The sequence below is a fragment of the Wolffia australiana genome, chromosome 1, assembly GCF_029677425.1.
Source record: "Wolffia australiana isolate 7733 chromosome 1, ASM2967742v1".
In the NCBI taxonomy this organism is placed as follows: Eukaryota; Viridiplantae; Streptophyta; class Magnoliopsida; order Alismatales; family Araceae; genus Wolffia; species Wolffia australiana.
Window position 1 is genome coordinate 22040045 of NC_135835.1, and position 21111 is coordinate 22061155.

A 21111-nucleotide genomic window follows, 5' to 3' on the forward strand; every position below is an offset into this window, starting at 1 on the left:
TATGCAGGCTAAAGAAGACACTCTGTGGACTCACGCAATCACCACGTGCATGGTTTGGAAAATTATCTCTGGCCATGAGGACTATGGATTATACTCAGAGTAACTGGGATCACACTGTATTCATCAGACACTCTAATTGGGGGGGGGGGGTTGTGGCATTGTTGGTTTATGTTGATGATATCATAATCACTGGCAGTGATGATAAAGCTATTCTGGAGTTGAGTAGACAGTTGTAACATTTATTTGCCATCAAAGCCTTGGGTCCCGTGAGATACTTTCTGGGAATTGAAGTGACTTACTCGAGAGAGGGTATATTCATCTTTCAGGGGAAATATACATTGGATCTTCTAAAGGATTCTGGGATACTGGAATCCACCCGTTTGTACCCCAATTGATTCAAACATGAAGCTTGGTGCATGCGAGGAGGACATCAGCAAGGAACAATATCAAAGATTAGTTGGTAGAATTATATACTTGAGCCATATGAGACCAGATATAGCCTTCGCTTTTGGAGTATTGAGTCAATTCATGCATCACCCGAGGGAAACACATTGGCAAGTCACCCAAAGAGTGTTATCCTATCTAAAAAGGACAGCCGGGCATGGTTTACTATTCAGAGGGGACAGTGATCATTCTTTAAAAATCTACACCAATGCTGATTATGCAGGGTCCGTAGTAGACCGGAGATCAACATCCGGGTACTGCTTCTTCATTGGCTGGAACTTGGAGAAGTAATAAGCAAGATGTTGTATCCAGATCCAGTGCAGAGGCAGAGTTCAGGTCAATTGCCAAAGGAATATGTGAATCCTTGTGGATCAGGGGGTTCTTGGAAAATTAGGTTTTTCCCACGACACTCCAATCATCTTATATTGTGACAGCAAGTCAGCAATTGATATAGCACACAATCCAGTCCAACATGACCAAACAAAACATGTGGAGATAGATAAACACTTTATCAGAGAGGAAATTGACTCCAGAATTATCCAGGTGAAGTATGTTCCATCATCAGATCAACTAGCCCATATTTTGACCAAATGTCTCCATGCAGCAGCTTCCAGTGAATTACCTCTAAGCTGGGCTTGACTGCATCTATGCACCAGCTTGAGGTGGGGGCGTCAGCAGAAGCCTTATTTCCTTTCTATATCTATGTTTATTTCTTGTTTACTCTTTATACGCAAATGTGGGTTCCAGACATAAGAGGCCCACTTATCCACAAGCGCATTTACACAGGCCAAGCCCGTTTTACGTGTATCGCACAGGTTTTAAACCAGCCAAACCCTAGTCGATGTATTGTGTGGGTTTCTTGTGTTCTCTCATTCTGACTGGCGGCTAGGTCAACAGCCGACCGGCCAGGAAGCTTGCTAACAAGATCTAGATGGTTGAAGAATCTAGAAGTAAATTGGAGACATGAGAAAATCACCATCCTGCAGTACCATTGTAAGATGGTACCAGTTCCATACCACCATCATCTGATGGGACCCTCCCCTGCCTCCACCGTCAGCTATTGCCATCTGTATCTGCTACAGTTACTTGGCTGTTGTGGCTAATGGGTCGAATGTCCTGATTCTGCTTGGCTTTTCGAGTGACCCTATGCTGATTTAGATTTGATTTTATTCCTCGTTATTATATATCATCCAGTGGGGGGGCCACACCGGAGCTGATCTGCCCTCTATGTATGTTCCGTTCAACTTATAACTGAATTATGCTCTCAATCATACGCCACATGGATGAGTCATCCTTGCCCACAAGTCCTCTGTCAGAGAGGAATGCTGCCAGACATTTGCAAAATGAGAAAATCAGAATAATAAATGTCAGAGTATTTTTCAGAGCTCCCCGCCTACTCTCTGTGATGTTTGATTTATTTCTTGTTGCCAACCAATGCATCATGCCCTGGCTATTAGTAGTCTATGCGTTTACATGTATGCTTTTGATGTCACTCCAATGCTGGTGGTTAAGCCTTTGTTAGTGGACATTTCCGTTGGAATAACTCTCTATGCTGTTTGTATGAGATTCCATGTCCATGTCAGACCAATCCTTAACACTGTAACTTCAAATCTTTGAAGAAATTACCCAAGTTATAGTTAGATGGGTAGTTATTAGTTACAATATTCATTGCATTGTTGCTGAAGCATGCACGGTGTGTCATTCTTTCCTGTTCACTCTTGTGTCGATTGGTTCATAAATTCTCAGTTTGCACTTTTTTGCAGGTGAAACATAGCAGGACCTCAAATGCATCATCCTATTTGAAAGACTTCTCAGAATTGATTGAAACTTATGGGTCAGGGAAGAGAAGTAAAAAGCGTTATGTGTATCCAACTGACAAAACTGACAGTGCTTATCTTCATCCCTCCACTTGTCAAGAGCCTGATACAAAGTCTTCGATTGATGCATATTGCACCTTCAGGGATTACTCCAGTGACTCTAGATCTTCTGAAGAACACTCAGCTAATGCTGAAGCATCCCGTTTATGCAGTGAACAGATGATTGCAGAGCTTCTAGAAGATGACTTAGACACTGGGGCAACAGAGTTCTTGGATGGTATTAACATTTCATATCTTTAACTTAATTCTCTTCAAAAAAAAAAAAAATACTAACTTATTTCTCCTTATTGCCTCGCATTTTAAAAAAATGATATGCCTTGGTGAAATATAAATAAAGTTATTTGTGTCCAATATTACTTGTCAAGAATATTCTTTGAATTTCATCTTCTTTAGACAACACCGACTCAGTGCTCATACCATCTAATGGAGAGTTAAAACATCAGTGTATTCTAACTCAGAATTCATACCATCCAGTGGAGAATTAAAGCCTCAATGCACGCAAACTATGGGCGACAAAATGATACATTTTGAGTTCTATGGAGACCAGCAGAAGAGAGGGAGCTTACGAGTAAGGGTTTCTTCAAAATAAATTAGGGTGTAGAGGAAGGATAGAAAAAGGCACCTTTTTTGAGGCCTTTTGGGTTACTGTGTTGTCAATCATCTACCTGCCATTCTGATACGAACCTTGATCTAGGTTCGAATCGGGAGGGGAATATAGGACGAGGCAAGGTAGATGTTCCCGGGGTAGGAGGGTCGAAACGGGAATGATAAGAAGGGCCGAACAGAGGAGGAAGGGATTGACCAGGGACGAGCCGGCTGAAGATTCGATGAGACGATCACGGGGGATGGGGATCGTTGGACAGTCAAGGGGACGGGACCAAGACAGGGAGGATTGAGATAGTGAGCCAAGAGGCCAATCTTACCTTAAGTCTTGACTGCCCTCCTCAAGGGAGGGCTACACATATTTATAAGAAAACGAAGCAATCTACCCTAAACATGAGATGACTAAAGTGCCCCTAGTGGGCTAAAATGCCTAAGATACCCTTGGGGGTATAGGATCCTATCACATTCTTGATCTGAGTTGAATCATATTTTTAAGAGCCTTTAGTTATTTAGTCGTACATTCTTCCCCATAGTAGGGAAGAATTGTCTCTTGGTCCAAGTCTATAGTTTTGAACTCTCTAAATATAGACAGCTTTGCATTTAGATAAATAGTGAACGAGTACTTGGGGGTGATCTTAATGTTCATAATTATCTCATGATTCATCTGACAAGTTGCCTTTAACAATCCTGATGAAGACCCAAGATTGTTTATGTAAAATATGAATTAAAATCCAAGAAAACTTTCAAATGAGGTAACATCTTCCAAGCGGGGAAATGAGTTCAACAGAGATATGTAGAATCGCACGATAGGTGAAGATACGAGATAGGATAGTAGTCACTCTTGGAAGGAGATCGCATCGATACTCCTCTGGCACACAGGGGCGAGAGGATCTCCCTGCACCATCCAGTTCCTGACGCGATTTATACTCCAGAAAAATAGACGTATCCCCGTCCAGTGCCGGTTGAGATTATTTATAGCCTGAGCTTCACCACCTTGAGTCTATTTCAAATTGCCATGTGCCAGGGTGGCCGCATGTGTGTTAGCGGTCTTGTTCCTTCTCTTATGATACGTTTGGAGCTGAACAGAACCATACGTGGAGGAAAGAGTGAGTGAGGATAGATATGCAGGAAAGTCCTCAATTTTCCTTCTAAGGATCATGCTGAGAGCAGGATGCCTCATGGGCTAGTTTGAAAGTTTTATGTGCACAATGCTTGTTTTTGAAGAAATTAGGAGAAAAATATAAACATGGAGTATGGCAAAAACTGGCCTGAGAGGATTTTAGTAGATTCTTATGCAGGATTTTTTAAACAACTGTGTTTATATGAAGAAATTTTTTTATTATAATCTTTCGATGGCTTGCTTTTCCAATTACCAGAATCCCTTGTCAAATTGTTATCAGTGATTCATTGTTCTTCAAGTGTCTCTTCGTCGCTTGCTTATTTGGTGGAGATCTTCTAGGGATACATCAGGTTCAATCTATTCCTCATGGAACAGTTGCTGAACTGAACCATGAGATGTTTATGTCCGCAGAGCAGGGGACCACCATTGTATATGTTCCTACCAGGAAAGAAGTCATGAAAATTGCAGAATTTCTTTGTAAATATGGAGTGAAAGCGGCTGCATATCATGCGCTGGTATGTATTATCGTCATATCCTTTGAGTAAGCTTCTCTATACTTTGAATTTTTTGGCACTAACTTGATACTTTATGAGTTCTTAACAAAGAACAAGTTTTGATTTCTTGTTTTCAGTTGCCAAAATCACATCTGAGGCAGGTTCATGAGGATTTTCATTGTGGAAAAATTCAGGTAGAAGAAGTTTCATTATTTATATTTAACCTTGGACACAAGAAGATTTTATTTATCAAATATCTGATCTTTAAAACTTCATAGATAGAAGGGAAACTCATACCATTCCCCACCTCACTTCAGAGGTATCTGTGTCATTTTTCCTACTAGGGGCATTCTCATCATTTGTTTTCCTGCATTTTTTCTCTTTGCATAGGGCAACCCTCCCTGTAAGATGGCAGCCAAGCAGAAGGACATTGAATTTTTTATTATATTTTTGGAATTTTTTTTAATTCAGAAAAAACCTTTGCGAAGTCCCATTCCCCTGCTTCTCCCTCGGTGACGTTCATCATGCCATCCTTGTCTCCCTCCTATTCTGTCCCCAACGGTGATCTTTCCCTTTCTCCCTCCTATTCGGTGACGTTCACTGACATCTCTCCCTTTCTTCTCCATTTCTCTGCCCCTATCGATCAGTTCTCATTCATCCATTTTTGAGGGTACATCAGGATAGGATGCCTGCCAGGACCTATCGGAAACAAAAAATACATTTTATTAATTTTACCTTGGGAACCTCTGATGATGCTGATATACTCTTTTAATGCAACAGAATAAAATAAAGATGACTTTTTGAAAGCATATGTAAAAAGTGTAGCCATTAGAATTCCAGTTTGGGAAGTATTGAGCCAGCACAAATTCAATCGTCATGAATAAGTAGCAAAGAAATCAACCAGTTATTTATTTAATGTTAGACATATGTTAAAGACACCTTGATGTTGAATACCAAGCCGAGAGATTCCCACTCTTCATTGACCTGTCTTAGAGATGAGTGGCAGCCTTGACGAAGATGTATGCAAAATCATGAATTGAGAAACACATTTCTTTGCTTCTTATGATGGAGCTTCCATCCACCCTTCGTTGATTAGGTTCTTTGTTTCTTAATTCTGGAATAAATCTCTTCAATATGGATAATTACAGGATCTCTTGTTAGAAGAGCAGCCAGGGTCATGTTTTCTGTTCAAGATATGGCTCTCCTTTCACTCCCTGCTAATCTCTTCATTTATATGGCTCGTTTAGAGTGCCCACTTTTGGGTCACTTCTCCTTAGCATATACAGGTTTCAGGGTTTTTCCATTTATCGATTTGTCTCTATATTTCTTTCCTCTCATTATAAACACGTTAGAGTATACTATGTAGGCCCGATAAGAGCCTACCCATGTTGGCCATATAGGCCTACATCCTCTTATATGAAGCCCTTATTGGGCTTCCATAATCTAGCCCAATAAGGGCCTCTATGAGAGATTATCTCTCTCTCACTATCTATATCACTCTATCTCTCCTATTGGGCCTATATTAGCCCATCTACCGTTCTCTCTCTCAAGTGCCCTATATAAGGGTTGTATGGAAACATCACATCAACGACCTATGAGAAAACCCTAGTTTCTCTCTCTATCTCCATCTCTCTCCTTCTTCCTTCCTCTTCATCTCCATCTTCTACAATAAGGGCTTTTGGGTCATGTTTTCTGTGCAAGATATGACTCTCCTTTCACTCCCTGCTAATCTCTTCGTTCATATGGCCCGTTTAGAGTGCCCACGTTTGGGTTACTTATCCTTAGCATATACAGGTTTCAGGGTTTTTCCGTTTATTGATTTGTCTCTATATTTCTTTCCTCTCATTATAAACGGAACATGCAAGGAATTGTATATTGGAATTTCATATCCGACTCAGCTTGGGCTCATACTGTAACCAGTGGTGAGAGTCAATCTCCTTCAGAGAAGATGATGTGTGTTGCTGACTGACAAGGCATCAGTCCTGATCTGTGTCGATTTGCTCTTTCCTGCATAAAAAAAATTCTCCCCTATCTGCGTACCTCAGATTTGGGCAGGAATCTACTGGAATGAGCAGGAAAGATGTCAGACTTACCTGCAGGTTTCCGTCATGGTAAAGGCAGGACCAAGTAAAAGAGAAATCCAGCAATTGCCATCAGGCGCAAGTACTACGCCAACAATACTACAGAGAGGCATTGTTCAGTTATTGATTGCCAGGATCCCTGAATCCCTGTAGTATAATGTATCAATCATCTATCAAGAACTCCACGGATTACCAAAAGATGTGCTAAAACAAACAATATGGAGACAACAATTGCTAGTCTCTAAGAAGGTGGAGACGATGTCCGGTGAAAGAACACAAATGGAGGAAATGAGGAACATGAATGAGAATCAAGAAGCAAGAACAAAAAGAAGACTGGATCACCTCCTCTTCCTTAAGAATCAGGAAAAATCTCCTACTGTCATGCCCTCCGCAGCAGGAACTGAATTCCTGCCTTCGAACCTGCCCTCTCCCCTATTGTTAGGCCCCTAATTAGGCGGCATTCCTTGCCCAGAGGCCTGTGTGCTTATTGGGAAGGAGTGTCCGTGTAATTCGGCTCATGACATTAAAGGACTGAGTCATTATGGGTAGTGATGCCCAAATACCTGATCTTTCAGGCCATTGCCACTGTACGTGGTGATACACTGCAAACTGTGCACGTGCCCGTCCGCGCCCAAGGCGGGACGGATCAGGTACGGTCCGCGCGTGCTGGGCGCGCGGGCTGAACGGTGTGTGCACGTGCGCGCGCCAAGCGCCGCGCACCAGCGCCACGCGCAGGCGCCAACGCTACGCGCTAGCGCCGAGCGCTGCGCGCAGGAGCGGGAAGCGCTGCGCGCGGGTGCGGGACGCGCAGGCCGGGCGGCGTGCCGCGGTTGCAGCATGCAGAGTTGTGCGGGGTGCCGCGCAGCGGTCGCGCGGGCAGCGCGCGCACTGCGTGTGCGGGGCGCGGGGCCGAGAGACATCCCGCTAGGAGACTAAGGCATGTGGCGCACTGAGAGCGTTGAGACGGCACAGGGGGCGTGTAGCGCTCCTGCGGGTAGTGCTGGGCGCGCTGCGCCCAGCTCGGGGGCGTCAAATGCGACGGCGTCGCGCAGACTGCGCGCTAGAGTGTAGACACGGGTGCTGGTGGCCTGTGCGATCGTCAAGGCAGGGGTGGCGTGTGTGATCGCCACGCCCGCGGGCGCGCAGCGCCTGGCTCGGCGCACGGAATGAGCGGCAGAGCGGGCGTGCGCGCGCGGAGCGGCGGCCCTGAGGCGGTGTGACGACATTACCTCGGCGCAAGGCGCCTCGTCTCGTTCCTTGTAACACCCCTCGTCTTCCCCCATGTATCCATGATGTAATCTTCAAGATATTAATGCAATGACCATATTCGCTGTCGGTGCCTAGCACCACCCTCTCCTCTAACCCCTCTATGCGATCTTAAGCAATCCCAAGAGCTTCCGCTTCAAGAGATCAAGGCTGCTAGTGTTCTGCCCAAGCACTGAGGTCGGCACACGTCAATTCCGGGCAAAGAGTCTTAGCTCGAGATTTGACCGTGTGACACTAAGGAATAGAGAACATCTTCTTGCTTAAAATATCTTACTTTCTTCAGTTGGTGTAATATTATCGCCTTCCATCTTATCCCTACATTGATATTTTATCTCTCCTCTTTTTTCTTCTGTCTACTATGTGATGTTTTGTCATAGTTTTTGTGAAGAATTAACCATTTCGTGGCATTTGAGCCCTTGGGATTCTGACTTCTGAAATCGTGCATAAATGGCAGAGGTCAGAAGTTGCCTGCACGGTGTGCTGAGAGCTTTCCAAACTCCCTACCTGTTTGGCACATTTGTGCTTCATGCAGATCGATTCCATGTTCCCATACGCCATCTATGCCACCCTCCCTCATGGCACACACAAGAAGCCTGCACGTCTTCTTCCATGAAGTATTTTCCATAACACTAGTTATTGGGTATTAATGACACCCTTTTCCAATATTATACCTAATTCAGTTTTGCTTCAAGTTAGAAATTAGTTGAAGACATTTTCCAGCAAGAAGACTTTTATTTTATGATTATGAGACCCTTGAGTTCAGTTGAAAATTGATATCGTTGAAATGATTCCATGTTGATGCTTATCATTTTTAATCATCCTCTCGTCTCTTCCATCTTTAAAATAAAATATACTGATGTCTACCTTTAAAATTTCCAGGTTGTTGTTGCCACCATTGCATTCGGCATGGGTATTGATAAATCAGATGTCAGGAGAATTATCCATTATGGCTGGCCTCAGGTTTTTTATAATTTCTAACCGCCATTTTTAAATTTGATCATGGATCGCATTTTTTTTTTTGTAAATTTCTGATTGGTTTACCTAATGAATAACGGGATAATTAAGTTAACAGAGCCTATCAAAAATAGGTTCTTGTGCTATCTTGGGAATGCCTAAAGTTCTAATTTCATGTGTTTATTTAACCTCTGGTTGGATTTATTAAACCAATGCATCCTTTTTTATTGTCTTTGAATAAAACTGAAAGAAAGAAGGCAACACACAAGTCCATATAGGTCCCTAACCATATCCAATGACTATCTCCTCCTATAAAACAGTACTCTGAAATATTTGTTTGAAATGGCTGTGTCAGCCTCAGTTTATCATTTATTTGTTCCTGTCTTCTATCCTCTTTTTCTTCCTGCATCATCCTTTTGGAAGCCTGATAGGATCCCGCCGAAGATCTCAAAAAATCAGTAATCAAGAATTTCTCAAGAATGGGATCAACTCATGAAATAGTGGTAGCGCTCAAGAAAATCCCTCCCAAATTCGTGTTATAGAGAGGAGTATAATAGAAGGGAGAATGTCTCGGAATAGGTAGTGAAAAATAGAAGGAAAACAGAATCAAGAAAAGACAACGGATCGAGGCCGGATCGGCCCTTCCCCTCTGGCACGGAGGATCTCCCACCAGCCCCTTGCCCGTGCGATAGAATACTCTGCTCGATACCTCTCCTCTTCGCTTCTTCTTTATTTATAACCTTCCTTCCTGCCAATTTATTCAAATCTTGGCACGTGCCTCTAGTGACCCGTACGTGTGACGGCCCTTCTTCTTTGGTAAGTCTTCATGAGGTGCTTATCAAAGCCCCAAAAAGAAGCTGGCTCTAGAGAAGACAAGAAGAATGTCTTTGGTACGAACCTTGATCTAGGTTCGTATCGGAAGGAGTAGAGGATGAGGCGAGGTAGGACTTCCCAAGGTGGAGAGGTGAAACGGGAAGGATAGGGGAGGAGGCCGAGCAGGGGAGGTAAGGATCGGCCAGGGGACAAGCCGCCTGAAGACGCGGTGAAGCAGAGACGATCACTTGGACGGGGATCGTAGAGGGAGACGGAGCATGGATGTAAGAAGAGACAAGAGGGGAGAGAGGACCAACACTCACTTTAGAGAATAACCTTCTGTCTGCCCTCCTCCAGGGAGGGCTGTGCTATTTAAAGGGAACATAGAGGGAAAGGAAACATTAGCAAAATGACGATAATGCCGTTCATGCAGCCGGGGGATCTTATCAATTTTCACTACACAAGAGTGTGAAGAAAGTTTTGTGAGAGGGAGACAGTGAGGTTTGCCAAAACAGTTGGATACTACCTTCAGAATGTCTGATTCGCTTTCTGTCAACGTCGCCATACCTCATTACAATCCCAGTTATTCAGAATTTCTTTATTCTATGATCTCCCTCATTTTTTAGTGATTATCTTGCCTCCTCAAATGAGTCTTGACAAAATAAGTTGGAAATCTATTATTCCTTTTTTCTAAAATTTCTTTTTTCATTAACTTCCAAGTAGGGTATTGTGATATTATTTTATTAAAATTTTGACTTTCAATTTCTTAACAGTGTTATCGTTTAAAAACTGCCCCCACTCTTGTTTTTCTGGTTTCATCATAAAAAGTATGATGTCTCACATTTTAAACACGTAGTCATTTCATTCTTTCCACATTAGATTGTAATTTTACCAGTAGTTTCGACCTCTCGCTGGTATACATTAATATCTTATGTTTCTTTGTCAACTTAAATGAATGTCAGAGCTTGGAGGCATATTATCAAGAAGCAGGTCGCGCTGGAAGGGACGGGAAACTTTCAGATTGTGGTATATTCTCTGTTGAGATGATTCCCCTTACAGTTACAACAAAGTCTATGTTTATAAATGAAATATTTTTCATATTTTGAAAGGTTATTCATGGTAAATTATATCTGTTTCTTCTCCAACCTCCGTAGTAATTTTTATTCTTCTATATCCTACATACTATATATGTATTTTAAATCTTTATCATTATTTCTACTTTTGGAATCTTGTTCTTGGATTAATCCTATTGGCCATTGTCACACGGATAATATCTTTTGGAGGACCTGCCTTAAAGGACCATGAATAGGCCCTCCAGGTTGAGCCCGGATAACTATTGGGCTTTTCCCAGACTAAGGGTCCAATACCTCTCTTCCCTTATGTTTTGCTATAAGTATCATGCAATGGATGATAACGATTCCTATGAATAATTTAGTTATTTGTATCTCTCAAGCTGCATCTGGTCAGGAGATGAATTGTTGTTTCTGGCAGGGTGAAGAACCACTACTATCTTCATCCTCTCTCTTCTCAATATCTCTCTGGTCAGGTTAATAATGCATGTGGATGGAAAATAAAGATAACAGACAAAATAGCGTGTGTGACGGCACTTGCGAAGTCAAAGGAGTCAACTATCATTACATCATCAATAGTGAAGGGAAAATTACTGATTATATCAAAGGGAGGCACCAACAGGAAAGGGGCATCAGGTTGTTGTTTAGGAATTGGGGATCAGGAGGCATCTGAGGAGCTGGTAGCTGCATTTGGCTGGAGAGCTTGGAGAGATGCATCTAGATCAGGATTCCCACGTCTGTTAGAGGATCAACATTGCTACAACTTGTGAGTATTTCTTTTTTTTCCAAGAATCCAGTTCTTGATTTGGTTGGGACCATATCAGGATCCAACCACATTCCAAGTCTTATTTTAAGACTCCATAAACCAACACAAGATTAGTTTTTATTGCTTCCGTCAAGAGAAGGAGAGATGAAGGGCATGGCAGAAACAAATAGGGCAGAACCGCAGCCTTTTTCTCTTTATTGTGCCTGATATATTCAGGGGTTATTGGGCTAAAGAGAGAAAGTGGTGGCGACGACGTCAACGCATCGACATCGGACGCGTCACCACCATTATCTGAAGTCAACACGTCCGCTGAAGACATGCCACCATCGTCACCGGATCAAGTCAACACGCCAGCTTTAGGCACGTCTCCACCTATGCACGCCCCCTCATGCGTCTTGACACATCGCCAAAGGCAGATCCAGAACTGACCCCTGACGTGACACGAAATCACGTCGCTCGTCACATCGCTTGGCTTTATTTTTATTTCTTTTAACTGTATTTTCTCTTTCCTCCAAGGTCTATATGTATAGGCCAATGTTTCAAGAAACAGTTAGGCAAGTCATAATTCAAGAATTGAGTTTTCTTTTAACTCTTCTTAGAGGACTTGCCCTAGCCTCCCTATCCCTCCATCTTCTAGTTCGTCGCCGCGGCTGCCATCGCCACCGCCACGTCTCGCCGGCCGCCGCCTCCGTCCCTCCTTCTCCATCCCTTTCTTCTTTCTTCCTTCTCCCTCTCTTTCTCGCCCTTTCTCTTCTCTCGTCCAGATCGTCCAGCGCCCAGCGCTAGGCCGCCTCGTGCCCCAGCGCCAGGCCGCCAAGGCGCAAGGCAACCTTGCGCATGGGCGCTTGGGCAATTCCGCTCCCAAGCGCCAAGCTGCCCTGCATCAAGGCGCCGGCGCCGGCGCCCGCGTGCGCCGACCCTGCTAGCGCCCGCGCGCGCCAACCACGCCGGTGCCTGCGCACGCCAGCCCTGGCCGCACCCGCGCTCGATTGCATCCGCTCAGCAGCCTCTGTCCGCACTCGTCCGTCACGCTTCTCGCCAGGGCTGCTCAACACCCGGTACGCCCAGATATTTTGTCCAGTGGGCCATACAACGCCCGGATCGTTCAGTCACAACTCGACCAGAATTTTCCGCAACCTCTTCACGCACTACGGTGCCGAGGTACGCCTGAACTCTTTGGTGTCGAAGTGTTCTTTGTCCAGTGTTCCGCGAGAGTTCTCCACCGCCGACAGATTTGATTTGAAACTTCCTAAAATTCTCTCTATCGTGAGTTTTCCACGTGACGTGACTTCGGGTATTGGATTTGGTGCTTTGGCATCATCGTGGTGGTTGTAGACAGTACTCCCGGCCTCGACAAGGAACGGGGCTGCACCACCATCATTTTATCGGTTTTAGGTTTTCGAACTCGATCGTGTGAACTTTGTGGCCTGTTTTATTCCTCTACCCTAACCCGTCTAGCATTCTCCACCGTCATTGTCATACTCGCCACCCTAGTTGTCTCTCCCATGATCGTCCTACGTCATCCATTCCTCGTCGTCATTCCCGTCTCCCTTAGTCGTCCTGCATCAGAAAGGCCCGTTGGGAATTACAGTGGTAATATAACAAGTGGATTGTGCCTCAAGCTATGCACATGGGACATGTGCTACTTTGTTAGACCTCCTCTAAAGCGGAGAAATAAAGATTCATCATTCCCAGCTTTGGAAACCAGGGCTTCATGCTGTGCGAGGGAAAGAACTTTCGTGAGGAGGTCCGCCATTTGATGTTGAGTAGAAATGTAGATAATGTCTTCAAGCTTTGAATGAAGCTTGTCCTTGATGAAATGATTGTGTATCTCTATGTATTTATTCCTGCCATTGTTGGATTGGATCATGGGCCTGGCTGATTGTAGATTTGTTGTAACAGAAGATAGTTGTGAGTTGAGTTGAAGCAAGGGCTGATTCACAGAGAATGCTTTGAATCTAGAGAGCTTACAGATGTCTTTACAGAGAGCTCGGAATTCAGCTTCACAAGATGTATGCGCTTTCAGAACTCCACAAGATGACGTTGCAGCCCGTGGATTTTCGCGGTTAATGTTTCCGTCACTGATCTGAGTTTGGGCTTTGACCTCCACTGTTCTGTCACCTCGTTTATGAAACCAGCCTCTTGGAGCCACGATCTGTCTACCTTGAAGTATGTAGGCCTCTTGATCAACTCATTTGCAGTCCATACAATGGGTGTGTGATCCTAAATCGGGCACGAAAGTGACCGCACGTCTGCTAATGGGAATCTTTCCATGAACTCAACTGAGCACGACATCCTGTTTTGGCCCGACGTGCTTCGCCATGTATAAGTGCAGTCTGTAGGCCCCATTTCTTGAAGTGATGACTCCGAAATGAAGGCCCAGAAGGCTTCCGAATCGTCGTCTCTCCCTCCAGCTTCATTTGGCCAATCTCTTGCTTCTAGTGTCACATTAAAGTCCCCACCAAACAACATGGAGCACCCCTGGAATGTGTTTGCAAGGTCGGCGAGCTCCCTTCATTGTTCAATTTCCCGTTGGACATTTACAAGACCATATACCGAGGCTATAACCAGCTCGAAATTGTCTTTCAAGCGCTTTAGCTTTGCCGCTGCAGTAAATTGCCCCTTCCACGTGGCCACTTTTGAAAACCGTATTTCATTCCATGCTATCACCACTCCTCCAGATCGTCCAACCGCATCTACTGCTAGGAACCCCTCAAGGAAGCCTCTTCCATTACGTTCCAGTCCCTTGGTTCACAGCTTTCCAACATGGTTTCTTGTAAGCATACCACTGATGCCCCCCATTCTCGCAGGTAGCCCCCCACCACCGTCCGTCTACCTTCATCTCGGAGGCCTCAAACATTCCGTGAAATACATCTCATGATGAACTATCTTTGGCCCCTGTCTCAATCGGTGTCAACCTTAGACCTAGGGTTTATGCTATTCTTTTAGCCCAAGGATTAGTGATACTGTCATCTTCGCTAACTTTACGCTGGTGGTCAGTCTCTACTTCCTCACTGTTGGTCTCGTTCATGATCTCCTTACCTTTCCCTCGTGTCTCTGTTGACTCCTTCATCACTCGTTCTGTTTTGGTGTTGTTCCTTGACATGCCCTCTGCCGCTAGCATCATACGTCCACTTTTACCGGCTTTAACCCACGTTACAACCCTCTTTTGTTGGCGGATGCCAAGCTTCTTATGTTTGTAAACGAGACCTTCCTTGCCTATTCTGCTTGTTTGCGATTGTCGGCCTTCCATCATATCACTTATCTTGGTAACCAACTCCCTTGTCGCAGTGCCTAGAGTCTGGGGTAATGTGTCTGGACTTTTTTGGCCTCCCTCCACTCTAGCTGCCCTACCATCACTTTGAGTTGACGCCAGGAACAATCTCACGAATTCACCTTCCTCCCTTCCTTCATACGGATGCCACTACATACGGATGTCCTTGGCTTGTGATCTTTGGATCAACATCGTCATACTCCACCATCTGTTGGGGTCTCCTTCGTTTCTACTGTGATGTCCGCCTGGCTTCCACTCGAGGCTGCCACAACTTCCTTCAAGCTTCTTTTTGATGTCTTTGTTGCCGCGATCTCCTCCTCCTGATCTCTTGTGTCAACCTCTGGTTGTCTACTCGCTGACGGCAGTGCCGACGGTGCTGACGATGGTATCGTAACAAGCAAAACTTCGAAGGTGCCATCCGGGCCCAAAAGTTGAGTATGTATGGAAGCGTAGTTGCTTGGGGCCCCTCTATCTCCAGCAGCACTTTGTTGGGGTCGCCTGACTTCAAACCATCAAAGATGATATTTTTTAGAGAGCCCAAAGGTTTGACCATAGCCCCCAATGCCGCTTCCACCTTGTATCCCATGGGAATGCCTCTGGCCTCGATGACATGTGAATGAACAGGTTATCTTGCTGCTCCGTCTCTTGGGTGAACATTGCGCCACTTCAGCTGCACGCCTCCTTCCACTTCTTGCTCCCATCCAATCACTGCAATATATTCTGCCATTGAGGCATCGCAGAGGAAGAAATCCCCGTTCTCCAGAGACCAAACCTCTGCATTGACCAAGGTTAGGAATTTTGCAAGAAGTTCCCGTTCTACCTCTACCACTATCAGAGTTCCCTGTGTGGCTTCTCCCACAAGACAGCACGTGTGGGCAATCTGTTGGGACGACATATCCCTGGCTGGCGCGTGCTGATTACCCTCTGGTTTATGTGCTTACGAGCCTTCTTTCCCCTGGTTGATGGGTGTCGATGTGTCCACTTCCCGTGAACCTCTAGGACAGTCGAATTTTCGGTGTCCTGTCCCCATGCATCTTCGACATACCAATATGCTTGAAGCACTCCCTTGCTCTGTGTCCGTGCTTCAAGCATATGTAGCAGCAGCCTTCTCTTTCTCCCTTTTTTAGTGGCCTAGGTCTGTATGAGTTGGCTCGCCGCCGCCGTAGGCCAACCCTCACCCAGCCCTCCGTCTCCTCCCCTAACCTTTCATGATCCTTGCCGGTATCCTCCGCATCTACGAGTGTTTGGGTTTTCAAACCCCCTCTTATCTGTTGTTCCTCCTGTCAAGCCATCAAGCTGCTAATATGCCCCACCCCTTCCCCCGGTGCTCGTCTCCCCCCTTAATGTGTCACGCCATGATGCATGGCGCCCTGTAAGCGGGCCCTTTGCCCCCACGGCTCAACTTGATCGTAGAACTTGAAATGAACCTTCTCCGGATACCTTTCTCCTTTTAACTTTACTGTTTTCATGGATCAGTGTGAGTCCAGTCTCCGTGGTCCTTTCCCCTTCTCTGAACCCCCTGGAGCAGTGATGGATACCTCTGTCAGCTGGTCCCTCCCCATGGGCCGGGGCTCTCGCGACTCCCCCTGTCGCATGCATGTGACGCCCTCTGAGCTTTTGACTCTGTTGGGGTTTCTGGTTAGCGTCCGCAGGGGGTATGGTCGAGTTGCGTGCAGGGTGAAGGGAGACCCCCGAAAATTGCTTGAGTTATTTCGTGCCTCTTCCCTCCTCTCGCCAACCTCATTCCTTTGGATCGCACAAGAAGGTTTGGGGTAGTTTACGCCGCCCAGGAGCCCACGCTGCCGATTTTCCTGCCATCCCGTCCGCTGCCCCATCTCGATGCTGTAGGGAAACTGGTGTGCCGGATTTGCTCTTGCCCCATCGTCGCGATGAAATCGCCACTTCAATGTCCGCTAGGTCGCACTCGTACTCCCCCCCCATCGCGACGCTTCATCGCGCCACTCTTGCCCTCGCCATTGCTCACGCCAGCATGGCTGAACCCTTGCCATGGCCGCTCCAATCCCCCATGAAAACTCAATCTCGGATTCTCCATCTGGATTGTGGCCAAGGCGAATTCTTCATTGCTTCTTCAGCTCCTTCTCCTTCACAGGCCTGAGCGGCGCCTTCCCGGTCCACGGCCATGGCATTGACGGCGGCTCAAATGGCAAGAACGCAGGCTCTCTGATGGCCAAAGGCTTCGCCCTCTGATGTGCATTATGACAGTTCATCTTCTCCAGCATCTCCTCCGCTCGTTCTTCCCGTCCGCGGCGCGGTCTTCTCCTCAAACGACGATCTCGATCCTAAAATCTTTAATCCCCACGCGTTCCGACGATCCTCCCAGAATAAAATGTGTTCTTCCCAAGAATCAAAAAGTAATTCCCCAGTGATCTCTAATAATCGACAAGCCGTAGCTCCCTCTCCTCCAAGAATCAAGAAATATTCGCCAAGAGATCTCCAATGATCAAGAAGCTGTAGCTCCCTCTCCTCCAAGAATCAAGAAATATTCGCCACGAGATCTCCAATAATCAAGAAGCCGTAGCTCCCTCTCCTCCAAGAATCAAGAAATATTCGCCAAGAGATCTCCAATAATCAAGAAGCCGTTGCTCCCTCTCCTCCAAGAATCAAGAAATAATTCCCCCAGGGATCTCCAAGAATTCAGAAGCCATAACTCCCTCTCCTCCAAGAAGCAAGAAGAATTTGCCTAGCAAATTTCCCAGAACCAAGAAGCCATAGCTCCCTCTCCTCCAAGAATCAAGAAAAAATTGCCAAGAGATCTCCAAGAATTGAGAAGCCGTTGCTCCCTCTCCTCCAAGAATCAAGAAATAATTCCCAAACTAGATTCACGCTTTTGTGAGTTGATGATGGAACTCTGATAGGTTTCCTCGGCATCGCGGGCATTATCGTCATTTTACTATGCTTCCTTTCTCTCTATGTTGCCTTTAAATAGCCCTCCTTTGAGGAGGGCAGACTTGAATGTTGGTTCTTAAGTTATTAGTGGCTTCTCTTCCCCTCTCGTCTCTCCTACATCTACGCTCCGTCTCCCTCCACGATCCCTGTCCCTGCGATCGTTTCTGCATCACCGCGTCTTCAGGCGGCTCGTCCTTGGCCGATCCCTACCCCCCTCTGCTCGGCCTCCTCCCGATCATTCCCGTTTCAACTCTCCTACCCCGGGAACGTCTACCTCGCCTCATCCTCCAATCCCCTTCCGATACGAACCTAGATCAAGTTTCGTATCAAACTCCAATTTCCAGAGTTTAAACTTGGGTTCAAAGGGGAAATGTGGCTGTTTGAGTTCCAAAAAAAGAAATAAGAAAGATAGAAAAACACTAGATAATGAGAAAGCTGTATCTCCAAAGACATGGGAAGCTGGTCTGTATGCCTTGGGTTCCTCCAACAGACCTCTAGGGAAAGAGAATACGTTGGTAGCTGTAGGAGAAAGGAGAACCAAAGGAAAGAATACGAGGTTGGGAAGAGAGATCAAGAAAATTGTCTAACTGTCATTGTGCTTCATCCTAGTCTTCCATGTAGGTCAACATTGTGACTAGGGTCCACCTTGGCCAGGTCACCCCGTTTTGGGCCTATGCTCTGCCCGTGGTATACCCTGGCAGGTGTCTTAATAGTAGACATAGAGAGCCCCTGAAACAGATGCTGCATAGGGACAAAGAGAGTGGCTGTGAAATTCATAGCATGCATCATGCTTTTATGACCACAATGGGATCTGTTAGGAATTAGATTTGTTTATATCTGCTTATGTTTGATGGGTCTCAGCCCATTATCTAAATACAGTTGTATCTCTTTCATTACTTGAAGCCCAAGTTTCTGTTCCTCGTACAGTTGTTTTCTGAGGCTTCCTGGTCATTAGTTTCTTTTTTCACATAATGAAATTTGTTTTAAAACGTAATCCTACATTTTCATTTGTGAGATTTCTCTTAATTTGAGAAAGCTATGGGTCTATGTTGTTGTTTGTTTGGATGAGTAAAATTTATGCTTGCTAATTTCATTTAAATATGCATCCGAATTACACAATTTGTATCCTATAATGGGAAGATATGTTGCCAAAATTTTATTATCTATTGGGAGCACTGCCGCAGTACTGCCAAGGGTCCTTGGTCTCCAAGTATCTTTAATTTCAGCATAACCCAGTTCTTGCTCTTCTTTTCAACCTTCCATATTTTCTGCTCTTTTTATTGAAGGAAACTCTGAGTGTAAATATGCAAATTATAGAAGGTGAATGTCAGCCTAGTTCACTTCTAGGCCCAGAACCTCTCGACCAGATCTATTTCTTTTATCAATCCCATCCATATTCCCCACCTTTTAAAAGGAGGGCGATGTTGTTCGCCTCCTCATCGCCATTGGGCATTGTTGTGTTTCATTATAACACTCATTTACATATTTTTAACAGTTTTTTTTAAGGATCAATTTAATTTCATTGATAAAAAAATCTGTTATTTTTTGTAGTTCTGTTTGCAAACTTATCCAAGCCTCCCATGCTTCTTCCAAACAAAAGAAATGATGAGCAGAAAAGGCGTGCCTATGAAATGCTTTATTTCTGTTTCCGGTACGGAATCCTAGCAGTAACCCTTGGGAAGTTTTGTTCATGGCCACTGTATCACTTGATTGGTGTTCTACAGGTACGGTGTGAATGTGGTTTCATGCAGGTCCAAGATACTTGTGGAGTACTTTGGTGAGGAATTCAACCAAGGGAATTGTCAAGTGTACGTCTTAATTTTCTCCTCGCTAGTTTTGATTGAACTTTTTTCTTATATGTACTTTTATCTTACATACTTTTAATGCCTGTCTAGGGCATTCTAGTTTATTCTCAGCTCCATCTTTCCCAATTGCGTACAGAACTTATTGGGTTAAAAAGGTCAATATTTGATGGACCCAACTATTCAGTTTATTGTTTTCGATTTTATTATATGTTTAATCAATGGGTCTTATGCACAGTTTACCTCCAATATACAAGCGAATACTGTTTGACTAATTATTCTCTATTGAGATTGCCATTTTCTTTCTCTTCTCATAAAATATCCTTAAGATTTGCATGTTTTTGCCTTTGTCCTCACAGCCTATTTTACCATCTTAATATTCAACTGGTGTGGACCCTTCCTCATAAGGAGTATACAATGCCCATGTACACTTTAAGTACAATCCCCAAACCAATCTCTCTCCCTCCTCCCTCTCTCTCTCTCCCTCCCTCTCCCTCTCCCCCTCTCTCTCTCTCTCTCCTTCCCTCTCCCTCTCTCTCTCCCCCCCCTCCCCCCTCTCCCTCCCTCCCTCCCTCCCTCCATCCCTCTCTCTCTCTCTCTCTCTCTCTCTCTCTCTCTCTCTCTCTCTCTCTCTCTCTCGCTCTCTCTCTCTCTCTCTCATAGATAAGGTCTCGCCGGTTCTAGTCAAGTCCTCAGAGCCTTGGATACCTTCATCTCGCCGGTTCTAGTTCTCACAAGTTATCTCTTTCGTCTCATTTTCTTTGCCTTCCCTGAGTCAAGATAGGCGTAAAATCATAGGTCACAGGGGCCAACTATCCCCAGCACTCATTTTTTTAGTGCCACTATTGGTTTATTATTGCGGGAGATGGGCAATGAGTGTGGCATACGTCATCAGACCGCCAATTGCCGTGCCTAGTCGGCTATCTCTCTCTGTCTCTCTCCCAACTTTTTCAGCGCATCACAGATGCAAGGATCACACAACAGTCAGGGTATGACAATCATGACAGAAGAGAAGTAGGACTCCACTTCCGACAGCAGCAGCTGCTGGGCGAATACAAGAACGGTGGAGCTGAAAGCAATCTGAGTTGGCCAGGCAGAACAGTTGTCAGGTTTGGCCAACAGGCACAAGTAGAGGTCCCTTCAGCCAACTTGAGAAGAGGTAGGGGAAAACACATGCCTGAGGATGGGGAAGATGACAAATGGATGAGGGTCAGACCATGCCGGCGTTGGAGTCCCCTCCAACCTGTGTTAAAAACAATGGGAAGAAGGGGAGAGCACTGCTACCATTTTTTGAAGTGCAGACACTGGGGGAAGGAATGTTGAGGCTTGCTGGTATGCCACTGGTGCATGGGGCGGGCCATTGCCAATTGGACTGTCCATGGGGATTTTGAGATGTCGTACGTACAAGGGCTCTCTAACTGGAGGCTAAAGACTTCGGGCTCCCCCGGAGAAAGGTAGATTCCGGCATCCATAGTGCGGAGATGATGAGTTATTGGAGGGCTCTCATGGGCTGCGTAATAGGGGAGGTCACAAGAGGAACCTAGACAGTGGAAGAGATGCAACAAGGACATGGGGAAAACTTTCCAGCCCTAGAGAAAGCAGAATTATGATCTCTGGATTTTATCTTGCATTGATTGGAA

The 21111-nt window shown here is 45.3% G+C and overlaps 1 protein-coding gene across 2 annotated transcripts in view; it reads left to right on the forward strand.

Annotated features, from left to right (window-relative positions):
• The window catches only part of RECQSIM (RECQ helicase SIM), a 45357-nt gene that overhangs the window by 13028 nt on the left and 11218 nt on the right, over window positions 1-21111 (forward strand). For both annotated transcript variants that reach the window (XM_078584750.1, XM_078584751.1), the window contains exons 8-14: window positions 2208-2538; window positions 4384-4559; window positions 4676-4732; window positions 8765-8845; window positions 10615-10678; window positions 19221-19320; window positions 19394-19477. In XM_078584750.1, coding sequence (XP_078440876.1) covers window positions 2208-2538; window positions 4384-4559; window positions 4676-4732; window positions 8765-8845; window positions 10615-10678; window positions 19221-19320; window positions 19394-19477 — 893 coding nt within the window. The remainder of the gene's footprint in view (window positions 1-2207; window positions 2539-4383; window positions 4560-4675; window positions 4733-8764; window positions 8846-10614; window positions 10679-19220; window positions 19321-19393; window positions 19478-21111) is intronic.